Source organism: Lissotriton vulgaris, chromosome 6 (genome assembly GCF_964263255.1).
Source record: "Lissotriton vulgaris chromosome 6, aLisVul1.2, whole genome shotgun sequence".
NCBI lineage: Eukaryota > Metazoa > Chordata > Amphibia > Caudata > Salamandridae > Lissotriton > Lissotriton vulgaris.
The window spans coordinates 650,581,760-650,605,522 of record NC_141694.1 but is presented as its reverse complement, the minus strand read 5'-3'; the positions used below and the strand labels follow the sequence as shown (position 1 = coordinate 650,605,522).

The window sequence follows — 23,763 nt, the reverse complement described above, 5'->3', positions numbered from 1 at the left end:
GGGGAGTCGGGGGCACGATGACGTCGCCCCGACTTCTTGTGTTTCTTACCTGAAGAGCCCGACGAGTGGTGACGACTTCCGGAGCGCTCGGCGCGGCTCCGCGACCGCTCCCTCGAACGCTCCCTGGACCTCCGGCCGGACCGGGACCGCTCCCGACGCGGGGCCGACACCCGGAGCTCAAGCAGCTTGCGGGACCGCTCCCGTCTAGCCTTGCTAGTGAGAGCCCGGCAGTCGACGCAGGCGTCCACGTCGTGGTCGGGGCCCAGGCACCGGAGACAGAGTCGGTGATGGTCCGTGACCGACATCGTGCGGTCACAACCGTCACAATTCTTGAAACCGGGCATCCTACCAGGCACCAAAAAGAGATTAGAAGTTAAACAAAGTTGGTCAAAAGACCGGAGTACTGCTCTTCGGATCTGCGCTTACTGGCGCGGAAAAAAGAAGAACTGACGTCAGCGCGCGGAGGCGGCGTCTATATACTCCAGCGACGTCATCACGGCGCACGACGCCAACGACGGACGCGGAGCCGCAGGGGACGCCTGCAGACGACGCCTACCGACGCGCAGGGGTACTGCTACGCAAAAGTTTCCGGATCCAGACTGACGCCTGGGGATATTCTAAGGTAAGGAATCTAACACTAACGTGTTTCTTTCAGATTAGGAGAACTTGGGCCCGATCTTTCTTGATCTTTTTCAGTATTTTAGGCTGGAGAGGCAGGGGCAGAAAGACAGAGGAGTCCTGAGTCTCAGTCAAGGAAAAAGGCATCCCAGAGGGAGAATCTCTTTGGGCACTCCAACGCACAAGGGTTGATGTAAGGAAAACTCTCTTTTTTGTAGCCACTCCTAGGTTTTCCAGTTGACAGCTGTTTTTTCAATAATGAGAGCAGTGAGGCATGCTAACCAGACCTCCCCGCCAGTGCCAGGATCATAAAAAAAGTATGTTACATTGGCTTTACCCCACTGGCATAGACTAACTTTCTGGCAAGTCCCTAGTATGTGGTACCCAGGCCCTGTTAGCAGATGAGACCCCCCAACTCCAAGGATTTGCAGCACTGGTTGTGCCACCCTGAAGTCATCGCAGACTGGAAGGTCAGTTTCGAACTGTCAGTTCGACTTTGCCATGTAAAAGTCATGGCAAAGTCCACCACCCACCTGAAACGTGTAAGTCACCCCTATGACAGGCCTACCGAGCCCTAAGGCAGGGTCCAGCATATTTCATGGACAGTACATGTATTGTAGGTGTTTCAACAGTAAAAACACAAAACTGTATTTTATACTGTGGAAAGACTTGGTAGCCTTGATGGCGAGTGTAGGGTTACACCATGATCTTTCAGGTATGCTCACTCTTTAAAGGTGAAACCAAAGTTGGCACCCCACTTGGGAGAGCCCCATCTTTTAAGCAGATTAACTGGCACCAGAAAAGGAGAGGAGAAATCTTTTGTCAAATCAGTTGTTCAGAGACGTGTAACCCCCTTGGTAGCCACACCTCTGGTTTGGGCTAGGCAGCTCTGGACGACAGAAGAGGGGTTCTGCCAACTTGGGAGTGGGCATAATGGTGCAACCTGGGATAGCCAGGTGCCACACTTCCCAGGAAGTGTTCATGAGGAGGATGACAAAACCAGGTATCTCATTGGCTACCTAAAGCATCCGATCCTGAAGGCATTTTCTGTACATAAATAGGGCACCCGTGGCACCCAGACTGCATCTGGACTGGAAGGAGGACTGTTAAAGACAGTCCTGCTGTCCCAAGTACCCAGCGAGGAGAGGCTGCACCAATGTGGACTGCTCTTGCTGCATCTGGTGGCTAGCAAAGGAAAGGAACTGTGTCCAGAGCCCATCCAAAGCAGAGACACTCCACGGCTCAGTCAACTGATCTCCTATTGCAGCACAGGGGCACAGCAGCTGCCTGCTAAGGGCAAGTGGTAACCCAGATCCCTGCTTACTGCAGTCGTGCAGCACCAGGTGCCAGAACTGGACACTCAAAAGTTGCCACAAAGTCTGTATGACCCGGGAGAGTCATAGGAGTGCAGCTTGGTTGCCCAGAAGACAAGCTACAGCTCTGAAAAGATTTTGGGTGTGTTCGCAACACCAGACAACTGGCAATCCAGTGGCAACTAGATTTCGGCTAGACGGGATAGGACCTCGTGAGACACCGAAACCTGTGTCCAGGACCCCCGCATCATCTTCGTGGACCAAGGAGTCCCTGCAGGAAGACCTCTGTTGACCAGGTCACATCCATAGCAACCGTGAACCACAGATAATGCCTTTGACACAGGAGGACTGGTATATGAAAGAAGATATCCTGTGAGTTCAGGGACATCATATAGTCTACTGGGCCCTGTGCTGAAAGAAACTGGGGCAAGAGGAGCATCTTAAACTTTCAGAGGAAGCACTGTATAGAACTTAGGTTCTCCTTCTTCAGTACGAGGAAGTATTGCAAATAGTACCCTTCAACATAATGGTCCTCTAACGAGGGTGGGGGAACATATGTTGACAGGGGGGGGTGAAAGGCAAGGTGTAGCCCCTTTGAATTATGTTTAAGACCCATGGGTCAAATGTGATTAGTCTCCAGCTGGAGGAGGGGAGATAGTTTCCTGTCCCATATTGGCTAATAATGGGCCCGTGAGGGCAACGAAAGGGCATCAGCAGCCTGTGTAGCAGTGGAAGACGAGGATAGATATCCCAACTGGTGCAAATGGCCTTAGCTGCTGCTACAATCTCTGTCCCAAAAGGACTTTGCTGCAGCACAGGTTGGGAGGACTGGTGTGGTCTGTAGCCCTCTGGAATAAATCCTAAACCTCTTGTACTGTTGTTGCTTGCTAGGAAACTAAAGTCCCATGGATCATGATTTGGTTTGGCTGTCATTAAATTGTTCGGAGTGCTGAATAGGCCTTCTCCCAAAACAATCTGGAGCTGATAAAGGGCATGTCCATAAGGGATGCCCAGACATCCCCTTAAGAGCCAGCTGACTGCAACCATGTGTGCTTTCTAAGCACTACAGTGGTGCCAACAGCTCTGCCCAAATAGTCTATGGAATTCAAATGAACACGCAAGATATACTTTGTTGCATCCTGGCTGTGAGAAGTTGGCCCGATATGCAACGTTCGCTATTCTAGCGACCGCTATGTATCGTTCCAACGACCCTTATGGTGTTTGGTTGTAAGTCAACCTATAGACCAGCTATCCTAGTAGCGTGGATACGAGCAGTCTAAGGCTAAAGACTCGAGAGGGCGTGTTAAGCCAGCTGTTTACCACACGTGTACCCCTTGAACACCCAGTGAAAGGACACCACACAAGTGTTATGAAAATAAACAGGATATTTATTAAGAATCACAACAGCCCTGTACTCTTTATGAGGACAGGGTACTAAGCACAAACCAAATCTCTTTAGCAAATACTTCAAGTGCACAATTAAAACAAGTGTCCGAGGACACGGAAAGGTTAAGGTCTCGGGCGGACCCGATAAGGCAAGTCGGAAGCGAGGGACTCGGGACCCTAGAGTAAGGAGGCTATGCAGGCACCGAAATGCCGAGTTACCTAGCCACGAGGGCTGCGGCTGCACAAGTCTTACAGGCGTCGGGGTCTTCGCTGACGAGCCAGGAGCCGGAAGAAAGGAGTTGCTGGCCGGCGACCAGTGCTGAATAGTTCGTAGAGATCCAAGCCTGGATCGGAGATTGATGAAACCTGAAAGCAGAGGGGACCAAGTTCGTACTACTAGCCAGTAGTCAGAGGGTACCAGGAAGGCACCGGTTGGCCGTCACCTCGACTAGGTGAGTGGGCGACGCTAGGCTCTGCAGTCTCACGGACCAGGAGGCGTTGTCGGCGACCACGGTGGAGGTGCGAGCTGTCCCACGAAGGATGATGCTGTCGGCGTCGCTGGGCCCAGGATGGGGCAACAAGCCTTGGCAGATCTCAGGGCCACGGGGTGGGCCTAAGATGGCGTCTTGAGTGGACCAGGAGGGTCCGGGGTGCTTCTCGCAAAGATGGAAGCAAGGGCCAGTCTGGAGCAACCAGACCAGCAGTGATGATTCTCGGATGTCGTCACAGAAGGGCACAAGCCAGCGGCGAGTGACCAGACAACGTGCTGAGCAGCGAGCAGAAGGGCCCCACGCAGATCGTGGAGATGCTGGGAGACTGCACTTCGGTGCTAGAGCGGCTCAGGGTCGGGGCTTCTCGGACCCCAGAGCACTCACCAGAGAGTTACCTCGATGGTCGTGCTGGTTTTTAAGAGCGTGCAGGTTCTGATGATGGCCGGTCCCTCGAGGTCTCGTCGCACCCACAGATCACAGCTGAGCTGATGACGTGGGTAGAGGTCAGAGGTGCCAGGGAAGCCGATTCTCGTCGAGCTGGGCCGTCGGATCCTTGAGGAAGGACTTGCAGCAAACCGCAGAGTTCTTAGTTGGTGCCCGCTGATGCAGGGTGACTACTCCTTAGCCACAAGGGAGAAATCTTGAGAAGAGTCTTGAGTGTCCTTTCGTAGAAAGTAGTTCTTGATTCAAAGATGATCTAATTTGGAAGGGTCCCCGCTCCGGTCTTTATCCTAAAGAAAGGGGTGGGTACATGACTAGGTCCTGCCCTAAGGGTGGGACCAGGAAGGGGGGTAGTTACGCCCCTCTCCCCTGCCGGGCTTTCCCCAGGCCAGGGCTGTCGCCCCTGGAACTGGTTCTAACCGGCAGATGCGTAGTGAGCACCGGGGTGCCACTCCGCAGTCACCTTCTCGCCAAAGCCCTACCTACCCAGAATACACAAACCCTGTCTGGGACGGTGCGAACAGCGCCCTCGACAGGAAACCCTTTGTCCATGTGCTCCTCGCTGGAAGGACTCCCAGCAGCAGGAGGTCAGACTTGTGTCTGTGGTGGCAGCATCCATTTTGTGGAGCTGAGGCTTCAGTTAACTTTAACCGGGGTTCACAGTTACGTACATGTCGTGTCCCTCTAGAAGGGTGGGATACTAACCTCATCGCCAGAATTGGTGAGAGGGCAGCACCCCGATTCGTATGACACCTTACTCGACATGCTTTGATAACGCGATACCGGAGTTACCGATATGGTACGCGTTATCATGGAACAGCTATTGGGTCTTGATTCCGCAAGCTGCAGCCGGGCTCGGCTCGGGCCTGAACCTAGCTCACACGAGCCCACGCACTCTGCCTTCAGGATTGATAAGGCCTGCCATAGGAGTGACTGATAGGGACTCGGGTGTCCAGTGTATGGTTAGATATAGGGCTACTATACCTAAAGCGAAGGGTGGTTACACGTCTTCGCCCCAGCTGTCGTGCAGCCAGTTGTGTCAAATTTAAGAGGCCAGCCAGGGGTGGCATAATACATGCTGCAGCCCCTGGCGGCCCTGGGTACACCTATGCCCTGCGTTACGGGGTCTGATAAGGTGGCCCAGTACCAATTGGTAAATGCACCTAGGGTACATATCGTAATTTAGAAAGAGAACAGCCAGGCTGTGGGTCTGATTAGCAGGCCCACAGCCAGAGAAAGTCGTAAACCAGTGAAACAAAAGCAAAAAATCTGGGTGATCATAGGATTGCAGACCCTACTCTCCTACACTGGCCACCATGTATCATTTGAGTCATTGAGGCCATGTGGTAATCTGGGAAGGTGGCAAGATTTTCCTGGCCATATCCCATAAAAATTGGGAGTGTATGCCTGAAGGCAGCCCGTGATCAAGGACCTTAAGGTCAAACTGGCTGAAAATAAACATCTTTTTCTGAAGGCATCAATATGTTTTAAATCTCATCAAGCGGATTGGTTAGAAACCATTAGGAGTAACACTAGTCGTAAAAACCTGCCCGAGCACAGCTGGCAGACAAAATAATGGCAATTGGATCTGGTTGAAGGTTCTGAGTTACCACGTTTGCTTTGGTTTCAACAGAAGAAACTGTAAATCAAGTAACCTCTGTTGCTATTTGTACAACTACTGTGAAATAAGCACTTTTTCCACTGGTGGTGAGTCAAGTTCAGTCTCTGGGATGTATCCGGCCACTGGAATTTTATAAATCTAGGTGTAGCCCACCATATTTAAGGTGAGGGGGGAGCAGGTTGTCCATCTCCTTATCAGTGTCTTGAGGAACATTTTGCATTACCTGAACTTAGTTAGTCAGATACAAATAAAGCCTCTAGCCTCTGATGGTACTGGTGTTGAGGCTTAGGTATAGGATTAGCGTTTGGTTGTGCCTTAGCATGTCAAAGGCCTGGTGTGAACAGACAATCACTCGGGGTTGTATACCCAAGCCGGGATAGAGTCCTGGGCTGCTGCCAGCTTAGCAGAAACTGGTGTGGACCATGGGGCTGGAGAGAAAGCAATAACCATTACAATACTGGACTACGGCATGGTGCCCTTGGAGTCAGTCGGTGCTAAGGGAGGGCCTGCCAGTGGCAGTCCAACTGGAGCCCATGGCAGCTCCTTGTGGCCCAACTGCAGGTCAGAGGGAGCCACAAGCATCTAAAAAAGCTACATCCTGGCCTCTGTGAAGGCCACAGTTTGCTGTGGGGTTGGTGATGGCAGGGGAAGTTCAGGGTGTGTCTGTGCTAACGGCGAGACCAGATCAGATTTGGAAGGCACTTATAGGGTATGACCCATAGATTGTTGCCTTAAGTACCTCCACTGGCTCTCCATCCAGAAAAGATGCCAATTCAAGATATAGACACATGCCTACAAAGCCCTCCACGACCTAGTACCAGCATACATCAACCATCGCCTGAACTTCTACCAAACATCCAGAGACCTTCACTCCGCCTCCCTCGTACAGACACAGCGCATCCACTGAAGTCAAAGTGGAGGCCGCTCCTCCTACTTCACTGCTAAGTCATGGAACGGCCTTCCCCTCCACCTCTGGACAGCACCCCCACTGGCAGAATTCAGAAAGGGACTCAAGACCTGGAATCTCGACTGGAGACCCGCATGTGTCATTAGCAGCTCTTTACAAATACTGATTGATTGATAGTGTTCTCACCTGGTTTTGAGTGGTTGGACAGTTATGTTTGGCAACGTAGAGTTTCGCCTCTGGCTCTTCGATCATTTTTAGGTGCATGAGGGAGCATTTATTACACAACTTCACATTCTGATCGGAACCCAAGCACTAAAGGCATGTCATGCTGGGGAGTGCTCGTCTCTGACACAAAGTTGGGAGTGAAGTTTTGGATCCACTTTGAGAATGCAGAAAAAAAAATAGATGTTCACGGACAACGGTGAAAAAAATGTTTTGCCTATATTTCTTTGCTCCCTATGGACTATAAAGTGTCATGTATTACATGCACTATCCACACCCATGCCTATGTAGGGCGGAGATAATTAACATGATACGTTTCACATTTAATGGCACTTTTATTAATGTGAAAAGAATGTAAAATACGTGCCAGTAGTCTTACCTTGCTGTGCGCATACAGACAATTTTAAGGGGCAGCCAGAATGCCCCAAAACAATCTTGAATTCATAGAATTAAGTAAAGTACATCTAAATTAATATAAATGTAAAAAACATTAAGGGTTCTTGAAAGATGCATGCAAAGCATTGTGTACTCCATGTCTCAATTTAGAGTGTGCTTGTAGGAAGGTGGATATCGGACGATGGTTGCCTCCAACTTTTTGCCTAGTGTTTTGCTGGTTTTCGACATAGTTGGCCTGGGATCCTGCTATCCAGGACCCCAGGCTTCCTGCTCTCTCTGTTAAAATGGACTCCATGTACTTTAGGTGCATTTACCAATTGGTATTGGGTCACTCTTGTAAGTCCTTGTACAGTGTACCATAGGTACCCAGGGCATAAGTGAACCCAAGGCCTACCAGGAGCTGCAGCATGTATTAGGCTACCTCTGGCTGGCCATCAAAATCTGACACAACTGGCTGATCAATCAGCTGGGGCAAGGTGGTGTAATCACCCTTTGCTTTAGATATAGTATACCTATAGCTAAACCTAAAATGGACATATATACTCCTATAAGTCACTCCTATGGCAGGCCTTAACAATCCTGGAGGCAGAGTGCTTGGAATTATGTGAGATAGTGCTCTGGCATGAGCTGAGCCTGTCTGCAGCTTTCGGAACCAAGTCCTTTAGCTGTTTCCATGATAACGCTATACCATATACTCTTGAGTGCATTATAATCCTCGCGGTTACTGCTAACTTTGGCATAACATTATCAAAACATGTCGAATAAGGTGTCATACGAATTGGAATACTACCCCCTCGCCAATTCTGGCGACGGAGGTAGCATACCACCCTTTTAGAGGGACACGACATGTATGTAACTGTGAACCCCGGTTAAAGTTAACTCGAGCCTCAGCATAACAAAATGGATGCTGCCACCACAGACACAAGTCTGACCTCCTGCTGCTGGGAGTCCCTCCTGCGAGGGAGGCCTGGACAAAGGGTTTCCTGCCTTGGGAGGTGCTAGCACCACCCCAGACAGGATTTTGTGTATTGGGTAGGACAGGCCTGAAAGGAATGAGACATGCCTGGGGCACACAAGGTGTTCCTGTGCATACCCCGGTTCAAACCAGTTGCTGGGACACTCCAGCCCCAGCTCTGGCGCAAAACCTGACAAAGGATAGGGGGTGTAACCACCCCCCTTCCTGGTCCCACCCATGGGAAGGACCTAGTCGCAGTACAGCCCCCTGTAGGAGAATAAAGGTCGGAGCTGGTCCCATTCCAAATTAGATTATCCTGAATTGAATCTACAAGAAGAAACTCTGGACTTCGACGTTCTGCTCCACAGAAGACTGAAGAAATCTCCCTTGTGGCCAAGGCGTGACCACCCCGCACAAGCAGGCACCATCAAGCGTACCAGCGGTTCACTTTGTCGTCTTCCCTGGTGGATCCAGACTTCAGAGCCCGACGAGACCCGGACTTCCAGACCTCTCCGACCTCAACTCACATCTAAAGCACAGCTGAGATCCGTGGGTGCGACGAGACACGTGGGACCGGCCACCTTGAAGAAACTGCACTTCGCTTCCAACACGACTTCAGAGGCATCCTCGACGAAGTGCTTTGGGAATTGAGAAGCCCCAGCCCCGAGCAGCTCCTGCACAGAAGATCAGCCCTCCAGCATCCACGAGATCTGCGTGGGGCCCTTTGCTTGATTGCTGCTCGACGCGTTGTCTGGTCACTTGCCGGATGGCTTGTGGCCTCCTAGACGACGATCCTTGAAATCCACGCTGCTGGTCTGGTTGCTCCGGACTGGCCCTTGCTTCCCTGCAAAGGAGAAGCACCCGGACCCTCCTGGTCCGCACCAGATGCCTTTTCCACTCACTGCGTGGGTTGCCTTTGCCAAGGCCTGTTGACGCCGGATCCGGAACCAACACCGCCGACAGCGAGAGCCTGCGTGGGACAGCGAGAGTCTACGTGGGACAGCTCGTGCCTCCATCCTGGTCGTCGAAGACACCTCCTGGTCCACGTGGCTGCAGAGTCAAGCGTCTACTCTTCACCTGATCGCGACAACAGCATCCGGTTCCTTCCTGGTTCCACTCCAGTCATGGCTAGTGACTGTGAACATTGTCTCTACGAGAGCATTTCGGTGCTCAAGGGTAGATCAACTATCCTAGTGTCCAGATTTCCAGTCGTTTTAGTCCCAACTAGTCAGAACTGTCCGTACTCACCTTTTTCGTAAATTGTACTGCCCATTGACTGTTACGCATCTCACGTGTGAGTTCACACTCTGCACACGCGTCCCGTGGACCTCCTATTACTTACCTAAGGTTAGGGTAGTGTAGTTCCAGCGATCCTACAGCCTCTGGACAGCTCCATTCCTTTTATCAACTTTCTTAACCCACTTACTTAGTATATGGTTTGACGTGCCCCTAGGGCACCATTGTAATACGTGCAACTTAAACGTATTTTTCCTAAGAGTCTTGTCATGTGCTTAGCCCTCTGATCTCATAAAGAGTTCAGAGGTGTATGTTATTAATAAATATCTTGTTTATGTTCATAACAACCTGTGTGGTGTCCTTTCATCTGGTATTCAAGGGGTTATGTGTGGTAAAACAGCTGGCTTCACATGCCAAAAGAGTTTAGCCTAAGACTGCTTTGTCCATGCTACCATTAGGATAGCTGGTCTATAAGGTTGACTTACAATAAATCACCATAATGGTTGTTTGGACTGATACAAGGTGATCACTAGAACTAGTGAGCATCATATATCAGGCCAACTTATCACAGTGCTTATGAGTGCACTATTTCTTCCTGCTTCTCCTATATATTTACAGACACTTGCACCTCTCTAAATACTCGAAAGAGGATCTTTGAGTAAACTATTTCCATTACCGTCAACAGTTCATTTATTACCCAGACACCAGTTCTGAAGAAGATCTTAACTTGGTTGTCTGTCTTTCGCAATAGCCCTCATTGATATCATATACTTTACCCCTGGATCTGGGCAGCTAATTTGCCCAAAAACAAGGAGCAGTATTTTGCATAGCACCCAGTCCCTAATCTTACTTCCAGTACAACACGCAGTCCTAAATTACTTCTTTGTTAAGAGGAGAGTCTAAATGAGTACAGTGAGAAGAATCGCCTCTTGGCATCTGACAGTTATAGATGTGAAATGAGTGCTTGTCAAGGATGCCCACATGAGGGCCCTAGAGACTAAAGTCCTCCAAAGAAGTGGTGGACACTTCACAAATTCTCCATTTGTGTGTGAGGATGGGTGCCAGGGTGGAATCTTGCACTCAATGTTCATTCCATCCCTAACCTCTCCAAAGAGACTTTTAATAGTGCATTGCAGTGATAAATGTGATGCTACATAAGAAATAGCACAAAACAGGTTGTACATAAAGAGAAAAATAGACCATGTGTAAGAAACTCTGTACACAGACATTCTTGTTTGTGCCTTACGAGTAAAAACATAGCAACTACCAAAAATACTGAAAAGTACACAGACTTCATGCCTTAGAGTAAAAAGTAAAGAGACTGACCTGGACTGCTGTTTTGAGACAACTGTTGAGCTGCAATAAACATGTTTGCAGATGACTCCAGGAACTGCAAAAGTAAGAAAACAATTACCTTCAGCAAACATCTTTCTGGTGATACTCTATTTACCTACAGATTCCTAAGCATCAGACTCACCTCCAGGCACAAACTGGATCTGGAAAAGTTAAACCAGCTCTCCTGCACCAGATGGTTTTATGAGTCTCAATCTGGTGCTTCCTCCAGATGAGACATGAAGGGGGTGTCTATGGTGCCACTTGGTTCTCTGACCTTTGTTTTTTACACCCACTACGTTGGTGTTCGAGACGAGCATAAGGTGAATTCAACGCACAGACGTAAGAGCCAGAGTACTAACCTATTTTGAGATTGCAAACACTGCAATTGTTATATTGTAGTGTTTATGATTGCAAAATAGGAATTTCTTATATACAAAAACCATTTTAAAAGTGAGTCAACTTTTACAAACTCCCAGGAAATGTTCTGTTTTTTTCAGTTTGTAACTTGGAAGGGGCATGTTGTGGGTGTCTCTTCTAAATTGCTAATTTGTACAATAGGTACCAATTGTTGGTACCCGGAATATCAATTGTAAACCACTGAAAAGTTAGCAACTCCCAAGTTCGGCTGGGATACAACTGCTGCTCCCCGAATGCGAAGGCCTGTACAGCGCATGCCACAGAAACAGTGTTGACCAACAAAGGAGGCTGAGTCACACAGCCTCTGCCTGAACTGCCCACACAACAGGAAGTGTGCCCCAAGGGAGTAGCCAGATACATTAAATGACCCCCACTTTGAACCACATGACAGTAAACATGCGAACAAACTGACAGACCCTGACCATTTCTTTGCAGGTCTTTGAGAATTATTCCGCCCTCTACCGAGCAGAAAATAGTGAAACATGATGCTTTTGAAGCACAATTTTAAAAGAATTTGACCAAACAGCTGCATGTTTACCAGTCTTTCTTTCTTTCTTCCCTGCCACCCTACATTTACGAGATTCTTTGTTCTATTGTCCTTCTTTCCATTTAAAAAAAAAATCATATATTCATTGAATTTTTGGAGGTGAGACTTTGGGAGGTTTATTGTAAACCCTATGTCGTGAAGTAGTTGGATTGTGGTGTGTGTGTAATGTACACACTGAGTACGTGACTTGGCTTTTATGAGCCAGTCGTCCAAGTATGGGAAGACGTGAATTTGCTGTCTTCTTAAGTGGGCTGCTACCACTGCTAGAAATTTTGTGAAGACTCTGGGTGCTGTGGTGACTCCGAATGGGAGAACCTTGAACTGGTGATGCTGACCGTCCACTACAAATCGAAGAGATTTCTTGTGAGCAGGGTGAATGGGAATGTGGAAGTAGGCATCCTTAACCCCTTCGATGCTCATGACGAGCTGAGCTCGTCATGAGGCAAGATTGAGCTGTGCTGATGACTAGCTGAGCTCGTCATGAACAATGGTAAATCATGGAATGCAGCACAGGAGGGGAAAACCATCAGCAGCGATGGTGCTAAGATCTAAGGTGGCAAGGAAATCGCCTTGTTTGAGTAGAGGAAGGACCTGTTGAAGTGTGACCATATGAAAATGGTCTGATTGTATGTATAGGTTTGAAGGTCTGAGGGTCCAAGATAGGTCTCAGGGTTCCATCCTTTTTTGGAATGAGAATATACAGGGAGTAAACTCCTGCGTTTTAATGTTGCAGGGAAACCGGTTCTATTGCATGTTTTTGTAGGAGTGAAAGCACCTATTGTTTTAGAAGCGTTAAATGCTCTGTTGACATTGGATGCTGTTTTGGTGGTATGTTTAGGGGAGTTGAAGTGAGCTCCAGGAAATAACCAGATTAGTTGATTTGCCTCACCCACCTGTACGTGATGATGGTGTTCCAGATAGGTAGGAACTGTAGCAATCTTCCCCGAACAGAGTATAATGGTCCGGGGGGAGTGATGGGAAGTCATTGTTTGGAGGTGGAGGCAGTGCGAGTATTGGTAGTTTTGCTTCTACCTTTGCTATTATTGCCCCTGTAGCCTCCTCTGTAATAACCTCTGGTGGAGGTGGTTTGTGTGGGAGTCTTATAGGAGGTGGAGGAGTTATCAGTGGTAAAGCCTCTAGAGGCACCCTATAAGAGCGACAAAAGGAACTTCTGGGAGCTTGCGATTGCAAAGCTCCCGTTGATTTGGCAGTATCTGTGTCTTTCGTCATCTTCTAAAGTTGAATCTACAGTAGGCCCAAATAAATGTTCCTGGTTAAAGGGTTGGTTGAGTAAGGCAGTTTGAACCTCGGGTTTCAACCCTGAAATACGTAGCCAGGCATGTCTGCGCCAAAGAACACTGGTATTAATAGCTCGGGAGGCTGTGTCTACAGCATCCAGAGCACATGGAATGGAGGTATTGGTTATAAGTTTTCCTTCCTGGATGAGATTATTGGCCCTTGTTTTATTTTGATCTGGAAGGTGTTGTGGTAGGGTCTCTAGTTCGTCATAGTGTGCCCTATTGTACCTAGCCAGTAAGGCCTGTGTGTTGGCAATTCACCATATGTTGGCTGCTTGGGACGCTGTTCTTTTACCAGATGCGTCCAACAGTTTTGACTCCTTATCAGGAGTTGGAGCATCACATGAGGTATAGGAGTTAGCCCTTTTCCAAGCGTTGGAGAATACCAAGGTATCTAAGGGAACCTGTCCTTTAATGTAAACAGGGTCAGCTGGGGCAGACTTGTATTTCTTTTCCACTCTGAGGTTAATGACTCTAGCCCTTACAGGATCTTTAAAGACTTCAGGAGAGCGTTTGATTACACCTTTTAACATTGGGAGAATGGAAGTGGACCTTTGAGATGGTGCAAAAGTGTCCATGAGGAAATCATCTTCTATAGGGTCTGTGTGCAAATTCACACTGTGGTATTCTGCAGCTCTGTGTATAAGCGGAGTGAAACCTATAGTGTCCTCTGGAGGGGATGGTCTAGATTGGTAGATATCATCTTGTGGTGTGTCAGGAACATCTGGTGTGCCATAATTGTCCCATGCGTCATTTAGGACATAAGGACGACTAGGTTCCCCTAAAGATTCATCATTCCCTTCCTCCCCAGAGGTGTCATCATCCTGAGGTGGAGGAGAATGTGAGGGTACTGGAGATGGGATGGGAGAGATGTGGTGTGGAGAAGGAATCCTTAAAGGAGAAGTGGCAATGTCTTTTTTCTTTAAAGGGAGTGGAGCTGGTGCAGGTTTGTCCATTTTCCTTTTGTTGGAAGGACTAACTAGAAGGTGACCTGTCTTTGGGTCTATTTCAAGAGTTGTTTGGATCACGTCAAAAAATCTCCTCCTCTGAAGTATGTTGCTTCAGTGCTGATTTTTTCGGGTCCAAGTGTTTGTGTGGCACAAGTTTTGGAGTTGTTTTATGTTCCTTAGGTTTGGAATCAGGAGTTTTTTTGGGTTCCATTGGTTTAATTGGGGTCTTTGGAACCGGTTGTTTATTTGGTCCCAATGATTTTATTAGATCCGAAGGTTCTGGGCCAGCGGTCTTCGGAACCGGTTGTTTTCAATGATTTTGTCGGATCTGAAGGTTCAGTGCCAGTGGTCTTCGGAACGGGTGTTTCCTTGGTTCCGATGACTTTTTGGGATCCGAAGGTTCAGTGTCAGTGATTTTGGTGCAGAGTGCGCCGATGTGGAACCAGGCTTCTGTGCGGACGAAGACAGTGGTTTCTCTTTGGGTTTGTCTTTTGTGGTCGAGGGGGCTGGGGTTTTGGTACCGATGGTAGGCTGGCTTGAAGGCTTATGTGTTGACTTCTTTGCTGGGCCCGAAGGCGGGGCCTAGGAAGTTTTGTCCAGGTGTGCAACTAGGCACAAAGGTGAAGGTGTTATCGAAGCCTTTTTATGGATGGGTGGGGGGAAGGGGTCGATGTCAGTACTTACGACCTACTGTCCTGGAGTGATGTCTTCGACGTTGGAGTAGTCTGCTTTGGAGGCGCTAATGTTGCCCTCTTCGATGTGCTCCTGCTCTGGTACATTGATGCCTTCTTCAAAGAGATCGTTTGGTATTGATGTTGAGGATCGAGCCATGCTTCTTCGAGCCCGACGATCCCGTATTGTCTTCGTGGAGCGGAACAAGGCACAAGCTGGACAGTCTTTGGCCTCGTACTCTGGTGAAAGGCAGAGGTTACACACCTCATGAAGATCGGCGTGTGGAAACTTGGATCCACATTGAGGACACTTTTTTAAAGGAGTCCTTTCCATGAGCCAAAGGGCCTGATGGCGCATATAGGCCCGAAGGCATGTGTCGCCGACTGGAACTGAAGAATTCAAGTTTGTAGAGATGAGCATTGAATGGGAAACACGGTCGAATTCAACACTGATGAAAGGGTAAAGGATTGCGCATCGAAAGGTAGAACGATAACGATACTGAACGGGAGTGCGCTGAACACATCCGAGCCCGATGGCGGAAAAAAAAATCTGAGGATGGAGTCGATGCCCATGCACACTATTGTCCAAAGGAGGAGTCACCTATCTTGTGACTGCCAAAGACTTGTTCCAAGAAAATAACAAACTACAAACATCCGGGCCTAACACCAGATAGCGATCTGTGCATAGTGTGTGATCTGCAGCGCATATGCCTCGAACATCTGTTTACAACAGGGGATTTAAATAAAGAGGGTTGGTCTGGCAGCCTTAAGAAGGCAGACAAGGCTGAAAGGTACCCTTTAAGAGTGCTCAGAGCAGAGCCCTGCTGGGCAAGGGTCAAAATAGAAGGGGAGCAGAAAGAGGGTCAATAGACCTTTCTGTACAATATTTTATAAATTTCTGCCACCAGTAAGTGTACATGGTCTTGGTAGAGGGACGAATGGCTGCCAAAATGACATCACAGACTTCGGGAGGAAGGATGAAAGCTATCAACTGCCACTGCTCCATCTCCACCCAAGAAAGCGTAGAGTTGACAAGTTCGGGTGGAGTACCCTCCTCTGCTGCTGCAACAGAAGATCCTCTCAAAGGGGCAGCCTGTGTGGAGGACCGATGCTCAGCTGACGAAGCTCAGGAGACCAGACTCCCCGTGCCCAGTCGGGAGCCACAAGAATGACTTGAGCCTGGTGGCTCCTGATCTTGAGCACTAGACAGGAGTGGTAGTGGCGGAAATGCATACAGAAGGCCTGAGCGCTACTCGAGACAAAGCGCCGAGTGAGTGCCGCCTTGAAACTACAGCACGCACAACTGCTGACATTAAGCGTTCAGTTCTAACCAAGGCTCTCACAGCTTCTGAAAGGCCTGGTGCCACATTAGATGGAGACGCCATTCGTGATCCGCTAGGCATCGACGGCGGAGTTTGTTCACCATGGCGTTCAGAGAACCTGCCAGGTGTTGAATCAACAGGGATATGCCCTGCTGTTCCAGCAATGTCCAGAGACGCATGGCCTCTTGACAAAGGGTCCTCAACTCCAACTCGCCCTATTTGTTGCTGTACTACATGGCGGTGGTGTTGTCTGCACTAGACTTCCCTTGATGGAGGGTAGAAAGGCTTTCAAAGCCAGTTGGATCGCACAGAGCTCAGGCAGGTTTAATGTGGAGTCTAGATTCCACTGGAGACCAGAGTCCTCTGATCTCCACCTCTCTCAGATGGCCACCTCAGCCCAGGAGTGAGTCATCTGTCACTACTGTGAGATCTGGTTGTCGAAGGGAGAGGGGTCTGCCTCTGGCCCAATCTTGGTTCGTTACCCACCACTTCACAGTTCTCTCTGCGATCCTGACAATGTTGGAGAAATTCTTCATGATGCTGTGCCCATTCAAACTTTAGGTCCCACTGCAGAGCCCACATATGCTATCTGGCATGCATCACTAGCAGGATGCAGGAGGTCATGATGCCCATCAATCTCGGAGTTAAGTGCCACCAAAATCAAAGATAGAGGCTGAAACATCGGTATTATATCGTGAATATTCTGGACTCGCCGTTCGGGAGGATAAGCCAGAAACTGAACTGTGTCCAGAACAACTCCGATGAAAGGGAGCGTATGAGAGGGAGTAACGTGTGACTTTGGCACGTTAATAGTGAAAGCAGGAGGTTTGCCATTGTCTGGAGGTAAGATATGACTGCCCGGGACAAGCTCGCCTTTAACAGCCAGTTATCATGTTAGGGGAAGACTGGCACCCCTGATCTGCGCAGATGAGCTGTGACCACCATCACCTTGGTGAACACCAGAGGGGTGCTTGTAAGGCACTGTGAACTGAAAGTGCTTGTGGGCCACTGTGAACCGCAAGTAATGTCTGTGGGCAAGCAGGACGGGGATAAGGAAATAAGCATCCTGAAAGTCCAAGCAACCATCCAGTCTCCTGGGTCGAGGGCAGAAAGGACCTTGGCCAAAGTGAGCATTTTGAACTTCTCCTTCCGAAGGAAAAAGTTGAGGGTCCAAAGGTTTAGGTTAGGAAGCAGGCCTTAGTCTTTTTGGGCACCAGAAAGAAGCAGTGATAACAACCACGTCCTACTTCTAGCCCTTGGCCAAGAGGGCCGTAACTTCCTTGCGGAGAAGAGGCAAATGATCCTCCCACATATGGCCATGGGAGTGTGGTATGGAGGAACAGGCAGTCTGGAACTCGAAGGAGTAGCTCCTTCGAACTATCTGCAGGACTCATTTGCCAGACGTGATGGACTGTCAGCAGAGGAGGTGATGGCGAATCCTGCCTCTGACTGGCCGATGATGGTCCTGAAACATCGGAATAGGAGGGTTTAGAGGAAAAGGCAGAGGGGGAAAGGGTGGGCTGGTCTGCCAGCTGGCTCCCTAACCCATGGGGACGCTGGGTCCCACATCAGTGGCCACGCAGAGGCTGGACTGCTTGCATAAGTCTGTTGCCGGGCTGGACACAACGTGGCTGGGCACCAATTCCATAGCCACAAAACAAACGAAAGGCAGACTGAGGAGGTCGGATAGTAGCAGTTAGGCCCACGGATCTGGTCGTAGCTCAAGATTCCTTGAAGTGATCAAGCACCCAGTCTGCCTTTTAGGCAAAAAGGCAAGTGCCATCCTGCATAACGCAAAAACAAAAGAGAAAAAAGAAATGACAATGTGGGGTGGGGTTTGTAGCCGATGGGGCACTGGTGTGGAGTTTGGCCGCAGAGCCTAGCTGCAAAACAACAGGCAGCGGGGTTGTCCTCCCGTAGGGGGTCGAGCGCAAACATATCGGAATAAGATATTAATTTAAACATTTTTTTTAAAAAACAAAGACTAATTACCTGAACCCCCCCAAAAAATACATTAAAGTGGAGTTAGATGTAAGGAAAACCGTGAGATGTTAAATTGCAATAAGAAAAACTTAGAAATACACTGAAAAAGTACCACTTAAAAAATACTGAAATTCCCTAGTTATACATAACTGACTTAAGTAGAACTTGCACCACTGTAATGCTCTGCTTATGACCTCACATATCACATCACTGAGGACGTCGGAAATCCTTGGTGGTGCAAGTTATTAGTATGGTATATAATTTTTTTTTCAGTTTTCATGATAGAGAGAGAGACACACACACACTTACTTGATTGGTGTCTACGTGGCAGGGAAGGACAACACATTTCACGTGATACTAGAACCTTGCTAATGACCAGTGTGAGTAAGGTTGCGGTATTAGACAAAAAACGAACACCATCTCTCAGAGTCACAGAATCTGCATGTATATGTTTGCAGCTAATCTTCTTGATTTGTTACATGGCACGGGTGTGCCTATGCACACACTGTGGTCAAGTTACTTCTTGGAAAGTTGCCATTGCCGCTGTGCATGCATACACAAACTTGCAAAAAAATGAAACAGAGAGCAAAATGGTGGAGATTGGTACTGTGCAGTATATGAGAGACAAAAAACAGATCTGAACACTTTTAACAGTACCATACCAAACTGCATTTATCAGTCCAGGCTCAGAAGCCTCTGTGGCTCTTGTGATACTTTGGGACTGACAGCAGTTTCTGGTCCACTTTGAAGTCTAGACATTTATGAATGAGGATTCAGCAGGAATTGTTGTCTTTTACTAGTTAAGTTACCTCTCTGTCTGCTCAGTCAATAATTTGACAAATGATGATACAGCTGTAAATGGTGAGGGGAAGGAGGCCTTAGGAACTTCTAGAGAAGTCCAGTGAGGAGACAAACGATGTGGCTTTTTTGAAGGGTGTCTTTGGGGCTTATAGCCTACTAGTTAGTGCAGTTCCAATAGACTGCGATAACTTGAATGGTGAACAAAAAGAGGGCTCATATAAGTAGTAATCTTTTCCATACCAATTTAAATCAAGTATAAAATAGTATGAAGCAATATGCACAACTGTTCACTGCAACATGGTTCTAGGCAATCAATACATGTTCGCTTACTGAAAAGCAACATTGGATTTGTAGTAAAAAATGTACATCCAATATTCAGTAGAATCCATTTTCTCTGTCTGCCCCAATTACAAGCTGCCACACATACCTGCGCAATACGGGTTTTCTTCTGCTGGAATTTACATAGCCTCAGGATCCTTGCGCCGGAGTGGTCACTGAATTGCTCATGAAAAGGGTGAAGCAACTGTACTGACTCGCCAAAACTATGAAAAAAAGAAAAAGTATGTTGATATGTGATTTTCTTTAATACGAAAACCTGAAGGGATCAGGAACTACATAGAAACATTATGATACTGGAACTTAACCGCATCGCTGCGGCGGCTTTTCCCGCTGTGTGCCGCATTTTTTAAAATGCTGCGTTACATGACGAGCTCAGCTCGTCATCAGCATACAAGCGCCGTAGCTGATGACGAGCTGAGCTCGTCATCAGCAGCAAAGAGGTTAACATGAGCATTTGAGGGACATTTCTTAATTTACATCCATTGTTTAATTTTCTATTCCAGTACATTGAATGCTACAATAAGTTGGAACAGGAAAAAACTCAAAATCATGTTCCTGGTAAACTGCTAGAGTTATAAATTCACAAGTCCACTCCTAGGATTTGACAGTGCCTATGAATACAGTATGGTATACTTCATAAGAGGGGAAGAAAGAGAGGATATTGTGAAATTAACTTGCAACATTTTGCTTACCAGTGTCGACTTACACGTAATTGTTCGAAGGATATTCAATGCTCCAGGTAGTTGCCAAAGTGTACCAAAGAGGTACCACACCTTAGGTGTGTGTGATACAATAACTTTAATAAGCAAAATAGTTTGGGGATTAGGGGTTGTTTGCCTCTCATGTCCAGGCGCCCATCCTACAGAGGTAAACTAGGCTAAGTGCACTCTTTCCGCACTTGGTTCTCAAGGTAGAGTTTCCTCCTCTCTTTTGGGGGGATGAGAAGATGGGGGTGAGGGGCACAAATAGCATCGGAAGAGTAAGGGACTGGGACATGAAAAGTAGTGAAAACGTTCGGTACAAAGTCACATTCGCTCTAGTCCTTAGCCCCAATTTGTCTGAAAAGAGGGTGGTGTAGGAGGGCTGGACTAACACCCTGAAGCTCACTCATGCAACAAACTGAGGTGATCACAATGAGATAGACTATCATCAGGGTCAGAAGACGTAGGGGACAGCTGTGTGACAGCTGTGTAACAGTTCAAAGGGGGTACACATAAGCAAATAATGGTATGCAATCGGTTTTCCAGGCAATATAAAAGGTATCCTCTGCAATCTTGCACCACTACCGGCTCTGCTGTGCATCTCTTACAACACTTATTTTCTTAAATACTAATACTCTCCCTCGAAAGGTTATTGACATCAAACAGTAATGCGTAACATATGCATAGGCATAGTATACCCCTCAGATTCCCTGCCTGGTTCTGGTCTAAGATACTAGATGCTCATGTTGAACAGCTAGTAGTAGCAGTAGTGATAGCAGGCTGATTAGACTGAATAAACTGCAATGGTTTACAGTCACAGCCACTGCTGAGGCCATACAAAGCATTCCCATTCAGTAACTCTCTCTTATAGGGCCTAATGGCAGCATGTATTTATTCTGAAATTCGAGTTCACGGATTGGGTACTTGGAACAAACGTGGGAACACTTTATTTATGGGTTGACTTACAAGGAACCAAAATCCTCTAACTATGGAACAGAACGATCCATTGCTTATGTCCTATTGATCCACAAATATGTTCAGAGGAGCCTTAAACAAGGGTGCAAAAGGGACCGTCATCCGTTCCCTGTAGACAGGGGTTAAGGTATTCTGAACCTGTAAATGAAGTGCTGCTTGGTAAAGCGTACCCTACATACATGTGCGCCATTATCAAACTTAAAGCTGTTTTCCATATGAAATTATTAGATGGTGACACAGATGACTTGGTTGGAAATACTGTGTGCCTGGTATGGCCCGATACGGTTCCTGTAAAATATATTTGATATCATCTTCCACTCAGCCATCATTCCACTAAGCAGTGAGTGCAATAACACAATAACCACACCCCAGTGGTTATCATGCATGACATTGAAAGACTTCTCAAACAGGGTTAAAGCAAAGACAACACACTACCAACCACATCCCCCCAAGTTGTGGCATGCTCCCTGCATGAATAGGACCTTCAGAGACCCACAGAGGGATAAGCTCTATACAAATGCTATAACATATTACAATACCACATATATATATATCTCACCTGCACACAGCAATCTGTCCCACTTCCAATAGGGTGAGCGCATTACCAATGACAGCCAGGGATTCAAAGGCAAGCTGCAAAAGGAATAAGAGTTACTGCTTCACATGTAAAGTTAAGGAGCTCTGTTCACTCAGTGCCAACCATCTGCACATGAGTTTATTGTTCACTTGAACATCACTTCCACAACAAAGACACAGCCATTGGTGTACAACTAAATGATGGGACCCTTGAGACTTCCTTATCTTACAGCTATTAAGGAGCTGTGTGCTGAATGGGGGAGTCCCATGAAGAGTTTGGTGTCTTTGAAGAGATAAGTACCCTCTTTGGATACAGAGATGAATAAGAGATAGTGAGGACTGCCATTTAATTAGGTACAGTTCTGGCAATTGACTTCACAGGAAAATGTTCCTTACACAGCTCTTTCACCCTAACGCATGCATACAATTTATTTTGTTTTGAAATATTACTACACAACTGAAACAGAGCGAGTCTTTCTGCAACTTTCAATTCTCGTTTGTTATACCATGATATTTTATTAGGCTTCTTCTTAAATAAATAAATAAATAAATAAATAAATAATGCCACGGTAATAAGTGTGAGGGTAGTGCTGCAAGTGACTGAAAAAGCAAATTTTGGACATAGTTAAACCCAGATGAATACCCATAAATGAGAAATTGGCAACCTAAATTACTCATCACATATCTGAAAAGTATTTCATTATGTTTGATCAATTAACATGTAAATATTTGCAAGTTTACCACCTTATTAATTAGAACCAAAAGATAACGAAGCTGTTTAAAAAGGAATACTAACTTAAAAAAAAAAATCCCCAAGCTTAAATAAAGAAGTGGAAAGTACAGGACCAATCGTAGTAATATCACACGGCAGTGTAAAAGCATGAAAAAGTTGTTCCAAAAATAGGATTCATTAAGCATTTCTGCCTCGGAAGAAGATCTAAAACCTACCAAGATCCAATTTGGGTATTACTTTAGTTCTGCTCATGACCAAAATGATTATACAACTGCACTGGGTATCATGAATGCAATTGCAGAAAGAACTAACTAGAATGTTTACTTTAATGAGATAGTCTTCTTTCTGGGGAGTCTCTCTACCTGTTGAAAGGTCTGTTAACTTTTTCATAACTGGGGTCCGTTGCCTATGTTTCTGTGCCATGTGTGTGTTGTGTATGTTTTTTCACAGTAGCAAAATAAATGGTTGTGCCCATTTTGGATCATGAGTGTACAAGATGCTGGTCTCCAGGTGGACTGTCCTTTGCGCACAGGCAGATATTGCACCTTCACGTATGTCTGATTAGCATTGTACCTCTGATTAGCACCACCAACTAAATAACAAGACCGCCTCTGGTGGGTAAGAAAGGAAGAATGGGGGTAGGAGGGTTTTTATTTGTTTAGTGGAAAATCTGTCTGCTTCAGGGAACCCCATTCCTCCCCAGCAAAAACAGGATACAAAGATAGAAGACATACACTTCACCCTAACTGGAAAACATTTATTTGTGAAGCAACAAGTAATTTTATTGGCATTATTAAATTGCAAAAATACTGGACTTCTTGAGCCAGTAACTTGCAAACAGTCTCGACATCACCAGAGACAGAACCTTGGGTTGACTGCAGTTTCACAGTCAAGCCTGCATTCTGGAAGAATTGTGTTGCATGAACCTGTGGATTTAAGCCGCAACTACCATGTGAGGACAGGGAGCTGACATGATCACAGGAAGATCTATGCAAGGACCAGGTAAATCAAGAAACTATATGGAGAGGACTCGCAACTAAATGAGATCCCTACCACCTAGCTGCATGGAAAAAAACAAAACAAAGGCCATGGCCCGGGTAATGCAGATGCATATGCTTCCACTGCGTCATCCGGGGTGCAAATGCACCATATGTAACCTGCCCCATACCCGTGGGCAGCCTATTTGAGGTTTTTTCCAGACTGAAGGTTATGAAACTTCAGCCTTTAGCATGGGACCTGGTCCTGCTGACTCAAATAAACCAATCTGACTCCAGAACCACTACAAGCATTTCTCTAGCCCTTAGGGCCTCAGAGATTCCACTTTTTAAAGTCATTGTTGGTCCATAACCCTAAAGCCTAGTAGCAACTGGGAAGCCTTGGTGATCTTTGGGTGCACCCACCAACGGAAAATCTGGCCTCTGATCATCTGAGATACAGGTCACTAAACATTGCTTCCTCTGGGTGATGTCATAGTGAGTGCTGACCCAATGTAAGAGTTACTTACCTTCAGTAACGATGTATCTGGTAGA

General features: G+C 47.1%; 1 protein-coding gene across 1 annotated transcript in view; it reads right to left on the bottom strand.

Moving 5' to 3' along the window:
• The window catches only part of MDN1 (midasin AAA ATPase 1), a 2,142,100-nt gene that overhangs the window by 40,216 nt on the left and 2,078,121 nt on the right, over positions 1–23,763 (bottom strand). The window contains exons 98-100 of the mRNA XM_086926648.1: positions 21,485–21,558; positions 19,338–19,452; positions 10,913–10,976 (exon numbers count right to left, since the gene is read on the bottom strand). Coding sequence (XP_086782774.1) covers positions 10,913–10,976; positions 19,338–19,452; positions 21,485–21,558 — 253 coding nt within the window. The remainder of the gene's footprint in view (positions 1–10,912; positions 10,977–19,337; positions 19,453–21,484; positions 21,559–23,763) is intronic.